Genomic DNA, 9,715 nt, shown 5'->3' with positions numbered 1-9,715 from the left:
TTTTGAGGGCATTTTCTATCCGATGGGACCCATCAGGATATTATACTGGTCTGCAGGCCGAGGACATGTCTACACGGCCTGCAGATATTCGCCGTTGTGGCAGATGGTCACCATTGGACTGATACATCTACCTACCTTCGAGTCGGATGGATCATGCCCCAGGCCGGAAAATCATTTCAACCGAATCTTGGATCAACGCTACCGATCCAAGGGCTAAGATTGTCCCAACACATAGACTTTGGGGCACATATGACCGTGTGGGGTCCTGAGAGACGAGAAAATCGAGAAAGCTCACAAATCCCGACGCACCATTTAAGATACAGAAAGCATTTTGTTCGGTGAAGTCCCAAATTCCTATTCAGAGTACTAACCAAATCGTGTCTTGTATTTTACGATGTAAGTGTGCCCAAAACATGCATGCCAAAGAGTCAATCAATCAGAGTGTTTCTTTACGGGTGGGTCACCAGCCAGATGTACCACAGGCAACCATTGCCATCCTTATACAAGCCATCTGATCAGCCATGATTGTTCATTCTTGCTTCTTCTACTTTCCAATGCCCATATACAATCACCAGTGTAATTTTTGTGCAATGGCTCATCTGTGATCACTCCCTCGATCAACTGTTCCTTGCTGCAATGTCAATATGCACAACCGACCAATGTGATTGAGCATATTAACTTCACCAATGAATTGAATGTGGTGACAACATTTATTGCATCGAAACCTGCTTGTATGGTGGTCACCATGGTGGACAGGAGTGGAAATTCAGTCTCATCAGATGATCAGTAGACATTGTGTACTACAGCATTCAGAAAGCACAACGGATGCAGAATATTGATTCATCATCGAATAGAGAAATGGCCTAACCTGAGTTATTTCATGGCTTTTATAATTGAAAAATGCGCCTCAAAAATGGCAACGATACAATCGACACATGCTTGAGCAATTTCTTACAGATGTTTGATCTGGGAATATTCTCAAAATCAAAAGGAGATTGAAGCATGCATGATCAAATGCTGAAAGAACAGCATTTTCCTCTACCTAACAGGAACCGGTGAGAGCTACAGATGCGTACAGACATACCTAACCACAGAAGTTGAGCTTCTTCATCACCTTGGCATAAGCAGGATGGACTATCTCTGGCTTTCTAAGCCTCCGGATGGATTTCTTTGACTGCATCAACCACCATAATCCCAATTAATCCAAATGCAGTTGAAATCACTAATTAAATGACTAAAAGCAGGCAAAATCAATAATGCAAATTGCAGATGTTCAGCCTCCTCAGAAAGAAGAAAAACCCAATCATGCTATTTCCAATTCTATGGAAAGTCTACTGCTAAAATAAAAAAACCACCCGTGGACTGGAAACATTGCTGCTCCCACAATATCAACCCAGAAGCTTTGACATCTTCAGAAATATATCCTATCGTACTAACCAGCACGGCTTGGTATACTGCATCCCAGGATTTTGTGGGTGCATTTGGATGTACCCTCAAACAATGGTACTGCCGTTTTGGGATGACACCACCTCCACTTGATCACACAATACATTTGTGAGGATATATTAGCAAGACTTCTGCTTTTATGCTCAACCCAATAGCTTTCACATTTCTACCTTCTCCTGATATGCGCAAGTAGTTAGTTTGGATGGAAAGGAATCCCACCCATACATGCTTTTTGAAAACACCCAAATGCGCCCTCTGTTTTCCAAATGCTCCAAAACAGGTGTTCTTCCATAAACAAGTCTTTATTACTCGCTGCACAAGATGAACTCTATTGTATTCTTGTGACTGGTTTTTTTTTTAATCGTTTACTGGGCCAACCATGAAATCACCAAATCAGTGCTTAATGACTAAACCCCGTGTTTTTTAGTCATTTGATGCATCGGAAGGCTTTGATTGTCCGTTTTTATTAGTTAAGTGGAGTATGTGCAAAATGCCACGTAACCATTGAAAATATGTATGCTTGTATGATAATTTACTAAAATCTATGACTTTAAGAGTGACAGACATTAGGAATGGGTCTAGAGTGACAAACCCAATACATATTAGGAATTATAGTCCTAATGCATCAGAACTTGAACAGCCTCGTGATGCACCCATTTCGTACAAGTGGGGTCCATGGTTCATTGTTCCAAACCATTGATCTTCTGGGACCCACCCCACAGCAGATGGGGGAACATACAAACTCTTCAGGGTTTTTGCAGGCTGTTGCCATATTTTTGTCCTTGACTGTCAAATTGAGGGCACCAACCAAAGGGTTAGGAACCTTGACTCTTAGAGATTTTCGGGGAATCCCCCATCCACAGTAAAGCCATAAGGACAATGGTCTGGATCACCAAACCACATGCCCTACCTGTACAGACTGGTGCATCAGGCCACCATTCACATTCTAATGCATCAGGATTTTATAAATTCCCAATATGTGTTAATCAACACATCGGCGAAGCTTATAAAAAAATTGGGTCCTTTAGGCTCATGTGATAATCACGGGTCATCCAATTCCAGTCCCTTCGAAGGATGAAAATATCCCTATTAATAAAGGTTTCCCATGGACATGACGAGTGTAATGTCAGACAGGATATCCAAATCCTAAACATCGAAGGGTCCACCCAGAGTCATTGTTTTTGGGTGACTCATTGGTAGGGACAAGATCATCTCAAACGACACATCTGTGAAGCAGGAACATGATCATTCTGGATGCTTCTATCCTTTGCCTTTTCATCAGGTACTCAGTAGATCATCTCTTTTATGTATTGCGACTTCTCAGATGAGTTATGAGGAGATTCTTGGGCTGGAGTGGATGATGCCAGTGCTGATACAGGCCATCTTCCAAGTATGGCATGGGGTCCACATGGGCAAAAGAAGATGAATGTGTGTGTCTCTCTTTGCCCGTTGGTCTCCAGTGAATTTGAAAAGATTTGGCAGAATAGGGGCTAAAGGCAGAGGGTTGCTCATTGGGCTTCAAGGCTTAATGTATCTAATGGGTGATGTATGGAAGCTCCTGATTAGAACTGGGGCACAGAGTCGGCCTTGTCCTGGTTAGATGATCCCTCATCATCTATGCTTTTATTTGGCTCTTTGAGCCCCTCCTGTTCTCTTCTTTCCTTCACTCTTAAGAAAATCATTGTCGCCACTGAAAATAAATAAATAAATAACAAAATGATTGAACCAAGGCTGACGGGAAGTGATCCATACAATAACTGTGGAAGCTAAAGATCCATAAAAGATGACAGTAGCAATCTTGTCCAAGCTGGGAGGCAGGAATATTATAGTAGGACCTAAATGATCCAAAATGCATGACATGAAAAGATGGCAAGGGAGGAGAATTTTAGATTTGTGGCTGAAATGTATGATCATAGAAGGTAGACCATGAAGAAATATTAAAAAAGCAGTTGGGAAGAAGCTTGCATACAGAGCACAGAAAGAAAATCTTTGTTTCTATTCCTAAAGGGTGGAGCTCAAGTCCATTGGACGTCAAAAATGACTTTTCACAGCAAGTAAAGACATGAAAGGTACCCACTAAGTTATAATGACTTGATTGAGGATGGTAATGAAAAAAAGGCGTTGGTGGAATAAAGAAGAATTGCAGAGTAGGCATACTTGGCAAGTTGAAGGCCTCAAATTGAGTGAAGATTGTGCCAAGAGAAGAGTCAAAGAACGTAGCATGGTTCCGAGGACGAATCAAGCCAGCTAGTCTAGTCCCATGTCAAAACTAATCTGTCAAGATGGCTTTCAATATTCAAACAACTAGACTGAGTTCGCCTCAAGGTAAAATCAAGGACACAACATGCCATATGAGAATATACAAGACATTTGAACTGGCACATAAACGTTCTGATGTTAATCACCTAAGTGCCAACAGGGCCCTTAACTTGCAGCTAGTGTTCAAACCTGTTGCATGTTTTACAAAACTCTCGTTGAAGGATTACATGAATCCAATGGGGATTAAAACCTAATGTCACAGACTCACAGTTTTCTGGACACCCAGTAAGACGTAAGAATCAATCTTGCAAGATCTTAAACACCCTAGAATAGCTTGATCGTAGCAAGCCAAATGTCTAATAACAAAGTGTCAAGAACAAACATGATAACTAGAAAGCTAGGGACCTAGGTTAGCCACTCACTTCTAGAGTGCCTAACGCTTACACGACAAATGAAGAAGCATGGGCAATGACCGCCTAGGCACATCAACTCCCACTCTCGCTTCCATCCATCATCTTCCAATGAGCTGCACCTGCATCAGCCCAACTCCTACCCAACAATGAATATTGAAAGGCTTAATCTAAAGCATCAAATTCCCTCTTTGGCTATTAGAGTGACTTCAGCAAAAACTTCAATGCAGAATCGAAGGAAATTGGATCAAATTTTGAATCGAGGGAATTCAAGAAACCTAGCAAAACATATGATAAAATTGACCTCCCTTACCGAGCTTTGGTTGAAACTCAGGCTGATTTAACTTTGAACGACTGGACCAATTGAACCAGGTGGTTTGAACACTCCCTGATTAAAATGCATTTCCAGTGTGTCAGACTCATTTCTCATCCAGTTCTAGTCCAATCAGTCAGATTCCTTGGTCCAATCTGGGTTTAAAACAGTAGTATTTATTTTTTTAATTATTATTATTATTTTTTAATTATGGTCTTAAAACACTAGTTGGGATCAATATTTGATAATCTTTTGATGCAGCGGAAAATTAAAGCTAACTACAAGGTCCCTCCTAAGCTGGCAGCTTTCGGTCGGCTGGTGGGGCAGAATAAAGTTTTAACGATAGACAATTTACTCAAGAGAGGAATGCTTCTCCCAAATGCTCGTCTTCTTTGTCTTCAGGTGGAGGAATCAATTTACCATCTGTTAATCCATTGCCCTTTCGTCGCTGACATATAGTGGAGAGTTTTGCGTTTGTCGGGAGTAGCTTGGACTATGCTGAGATCTATGAAAGCCCTCTTTAGCAATTTAATGTAGAGGCATTTTCACACCGGGCTCGAGTGGGGTGGCCTGTGGGATGTAGGGGCACACTCTGGGTGGGCGGCCCGCAAAACCCATGGATTTGGGCCCATATGAGGCAGGTAGCTCGTGTGAGGCTGAACCCATGGGTTTGGGGCCTGTGTGATGCGGGTGGCTGGTGTGAGGCAGAACCCATTGATTTTGGGCCCACGAGGAGGGTTCAGCCGACGACCTAACCCATGTATTTGGGGTCTGGGCTATGATATACATGGATTAATTCACCATGCTCTATCAGTTCGAACTTTTAGAGCAAGTGGTTAATTGTCCTACATCAAATTGATATCAGAGCGGGAGGTCTTGTGTTCAAGACTTCTCACTAGGGGTGATTAATGCAGGGGCATTTTCACACCGAGCTCGAGTGGGGTGGCCTGTGGGTCCAGGGACACAGCAGGAGGTCTCGTGTTCGAGACTCCTCACCGGGGGTGATTAATGCGAGGACATTTTCACACTGAGCTTGAGTGTGATGGCCTGTGGGATACAAGGGCACAATTGGGGTGGGCGGCCCGTGGAACCCATGGATTTTGGGTGATTAATGTGGGAGCATTTTCACACCGGGCTTGAGTGGGGTGGCCTGTGGGATGCAGGGGCACACTCGGGGTAGGTGGCCTATAGAACCCATGGATTTGGGGCCCGTGTGAGGCGAGTGGCTAGTGTGAGGTGGAACCCATGGATTTGGGGCTTAAATCTCTTATCGGAAATATCTATTTTGAATGAAGGTGATTTGGTGCAGTGGTTGGAAGTGAAGTCGGGTCCATTCTTAGTCAAATCTCTTTTCCCCCTGTGATTTAGTGACCCCCAGAATAGACCCTAAATCGCACACATTCTATCTTTGATCCTATGGAGCTCCTTCTAAAGTGGTGGCGTTTGCTTGGCTCGTTGGATGGAGTAGGGTTTTGACAATTGAAAATTTAAGGAAAAGGGGTTTAGTCATTGTTAATGTTTGTCCCTTGTGTTTGTAAGAAGAGGAATTAGTGAATCATCTTTTCCTACACTGCCCATTTGCTAGGGAAGTTTGGAATAGCTTTTTCGAGCTCTTCGGTGTGCTTTGGGTCATGCTGAGTTCAATTGATGGTTTCTTTACATGGCGGCACGCAGGCTGTCAAGTTTCATTGGAAGTTAAGGTTTGGAAGATTTCTCTCCCTACCGGCTTATGGGCCATCTAGAAGGAGCAGAATGATAGATGCTTTTGGAATGTATCAGGCTATCCAAGAGTTCCTCTTCATGCTAAATCACATGTGATAGAATGGGCAGCAGCCTCTTCTAAATTTAGGGATTCCAAGCTGTCTAGGTGGTAGTGTTTTGGGTTTCGCGCTTGCCTAGCACTGTGGGTTTTTTTTTTCTTTGTTTTTTGTTTCCTTGTATTTTTTTCAGCTTTGCCATCTTCTTAATAAATTGTCATCCTATAAAAAAAAAAAAAACTTGTTGTGATAGTGGGAGCCAATTTCATTATTTGCACGTTTGGATGGCCATTTTAAAAATAAGCTAGTAAGTCCCTCTAGCCATCCACCAGGCAACCCAATTGTGCAAATGAGGGGGGCATCAAATCCCATGCAAAATTCAAGCTTAGGATGTAAAATATCAATGGATCATTATCCTATTAAATATCAATTTCAAGATTGTTTCCTCCTACTTCTGTGGTTTCATAAAGGGCTCCAACATATGACGTCTAGAGATAATACAGTGGCACTAGAGGTCAGGAAACTGTAGAAGCGCCAAGAGATAATTTAAGCAATCCAAGTTAATTTTGGTTTGTGTATCCATAAAGATTGTGATGCTTACATGTTCATAACATTTTGTGCTCATAAGGACGCGCTTTTTTTCTATAGAAGAAAATAAGGAGAGCTCACTCACGGGTATAGAAACAAGTTCCACGAATATTTTAAGTGATTCTCTAATTGTCATTATCCAATGCCATGACAGCATTCATACGTCGCTTACAATGCATTCTTCTACAACCAACTCACTCCTAACAACTAATTAAATTCACATTTATTTCTAACTGCACTGTAATTTCCACGAGTAGCCTAAACATTTAAATAAATAAATCACAAAACTGAAATACACACACACACTCTCTTCCACACAGTGTTTTAAATATTGATGATATTGGCCGATATATCCCAAGATATATCTCATATCCCACCTGTGCTATATGAAATGCCCAGGTAGTGCCGATATATCCCACCTATTCGATGCGGTGAGCATTTTCAATTTTCAATCCATTTTTTGTTGTTGTAAATCACGTTAAATCAGTATCAAATGGTTACAAATCTATGATTCTTCATATTTTCCATGAAAAATCATGGATTTGGAGTTTCGATTTCGAGATTTGGAGGAGATGGGGCAAGTTGCAGAAAATTGAGAAAAATCAAAATTTCTAAATTTCTTGCAAATCAGTTGCAATCTTTGTATCCAAACACAATATCAAACATGTAACCTGATCTAGTGATTTTTCTTTTCCTTTTAAATGTATTGCTTGTGTTTCTATATATATCTTCTTACATTTATAAATTATATGAATAAACTATAAATATACTTGCATCGGTTCAGTTAGACAGTGCATGTATTAGAACCTCATAGAAAGGAAACCCCAATCATGTGCACTTTTTTTTTTTGTAATGTTTTGATTTTTAAGTGTGCATTGATGTCTTTTTCAACAATCCTTGAATTTTACTTGAAAAATCCAACCAATTTCCCAATGTTCACATGTTTCCCAACGACAGTGATACATTACGCGACACAACCAATATATTCCATGCGATAACCGATATGTATCCGTATCCTAAGGGTGCAATACATTACGCAATAATGATATTTAAAACATTGCTTGCATACATATACTCATCCACTATACATTTGGTGTCAAAGAAATACACTTTGGTGCTATTCTAATACCAATATACCATTACACCGGAATTAGAAAGAAATGGTGTACGTAACAACAACAAAAAATAATAATAAAAGAAGGTATATATCAGAGAAACACGAATATGAAAGTCGCAGAAGCTAAACCTCTGGGGTGCATTTGGATGCACAGATGAACTGAATTGCCCGCTTAGGCATTTTTGGTGCATCTTTCCTGATGGTTCATGATTAATCAGTCTGATTTGGCACAAAATATCATGATATTTGGTGCAACCAAACACACCCTTAGTCATAAGAGGTAACAAAAATTACCGAACTTCCTACAATTCGTAATAAGAAGTTAGCCCTCAAAATGCATTTAAGTTCCTTTTAACCCCAACTTAAAATCTATACAATTGCAATTTGGAGCCATGACCCTCAATGTGAGTAATATTCAAGGAAATTAAAACTTCAGTTTTCTTTTCTCCCCATTTATTAGACTAGTAATTGCAATCCAATTCAATTGTGCATCCAAACACACCCAAAATCACTTACCTTCAAATGAGCATTGTGGCGCTTCCCAGCCCTCCATCGCCGAACTTGTCCATCATTCATAGTTCTAAATCTGAACTTAAACGATCTGAAAACAGGAATTTATAATTAAAAATTTTTTTAAAAAAATATCAGAGGAAAAAAAAAAAAACAATCTTTTCTTTTTCTTTCTTTCTTCCTTTCTTCTTCTTCTTCTTCTTTTTAATGAAGAAACCAATCTTAACACTGAAACAATGCCAAACAAGGACGTACGAGTAGGATTTGATCTTGGTTTTCTTCAGCTTGGATGTAACCGGTGTGATCGGAGTTCTCTTCCTTTCTTTCTTTTTCGACGCAAAATCGCGCGTTTGATTCTGAATCTCGATGCATCAAAATGCATAAAAGGAATAAAAAAATGTAAGGAAAAAACAAAGAAAAAAGAAAAAAAAGGAATTGATATTTACACCCAATCTGATTGATAGACACACCCATTCTTTTCAACTTTTGGTATTACAATAATACAACATTGTATTCGTGTATTACAAAAAGCGACCTAAAGAGGGAATTTGAGAAGAGAAATGTTTACCGTGAAAGGGGAAAGAGAAGGGCGGAACCCTAGAAATAGAAGCTGATGGTCTGTTCTTGAAGGGAGGTGGAAAATGTGGTTGGAGATGGATCTATTTACAGGAAATGACACTGGTGCTCTGATGTTAGGAGATGAATGGAGGGAACGGTGCGATGAGGAGAACGCGAGGTTTCGGATCGCGGAAATGGCCGAAACGCGATACTTGCCGCCGCATCTCTGCATTTTTTTCCTTCTGCTATACTATCTCGGCAGTGGCTATGAGAAAACCTTGGGCTTATGTTTGGGTGGCAATGGGCCGGTTTGGGCCGAGGCCCGATCACCAGGGCCCAAGCCCGCCTAATTAATCAGCCCTGGACACGGTCGCCGGCCTGAAATTTGATCAAATCCATGACCCATTCGATCCTTTGTGGGGCCCTCAATAATGTATGTGCCTTATCCACTCCATCCATCCGTCATAGGAAACAGTGAGAATTGAACACCCACAGTTGAAAAGTTTCTAAGGGTGACAGAAGTTTTAGATCAAGTTAATATTTATTTATTTATTTTTCCTCCACATTGTGTGACCTTATAAACAGGTTGGATGACAAATAAACATTATTATAAACCTCAAAAAAGGTTCCAACAGAGGCTTCATTATTTCCACTGTTTCATGTGGTGCGGTACACATGAGCTTTGGAAACGCTTCAATTTTGGGCTCTAAAACGAGCTAATGAAAATGATGGGCAGCATTGATAGAATACATACTAT

At 40.6% G+C, this 9,715-nt stretch overlaps 1 protein-coding gene across 1 annotated transcript; it reads right to left on the bottom strand.

Moving 5' to 3' along the window:
- Positions 1-851: 851 nt before the first annotated feature.
- LOC131247964 (uncharacterized) lies at positions 852-9,227 on the bottom strand. The gene is made up of 4 exons (XM_058247960.1): positions 8,969-9,227; positions 8,656-8,756; positions 8,407-8,491; positions 852-1,174 (listed from the first exon to the last, which is right to left on the bottom strand). Exons 1-4 carry the CDS (start codon positions 9,188-9,190, stop codon positions 1,085-1,087), a joined length of 498 nt encoding a protein of 165 aa, XP_058103943.1. The 5' UTR covers positions 9,191-9,227; the 3' UTR covers positions 852-1,084.
- Positions 9,228-9,715: the final 488 nt, after the last annotated feature.

This window comes from Magnolia sinica, chromosome 6 (assembly GCF_029962835.1).
Source record: "Magnolia sinica isolate HGM2019 chromosome 6, MsV1, whole genome shotgun sequence".
In the NCBI taxonomy this organism is placed as follows: domain Eukaryota; kingdom Viridiplantae; phylum Streptophyta; class Magnoliopsida; order Magnoliales; family Magnoliaceae; genus Magnolia; species Magnolia sinica.
Note: the sequence above shows the minus strand (reverse complement) of the source record. Positions and strands in the feature narration are given on the sequence as shown.

What these genes read in the sequence shown, in the direction of transcription:
- LOC131247964 (XM_058247960.1), bottom strand. Translation starts at nt 9,190, where the DNA reads ATGCAGAGATGCGGCGGCAAGTATCGCGTTTCGGCCATTTCCGCGATC. An exon ending in CTTCTCTTTCCCCTTTCACG is followed by an intron (nt 8,757 to 8,968) that starts GTAAACATTTCT and finishes ATCGAGATTCAG; the next exon opens with AATCAAACGCGCGATTTTGC. An exon ending in ACCAAGATCAAATCCTACTC is followed by an intron (nt 8,492 to 8,655) that starts GTACGTCCTTGT and finishes TCCTGTTTTCAG; the next exon opens with ATCGTTTAAGTTCAGATTTA.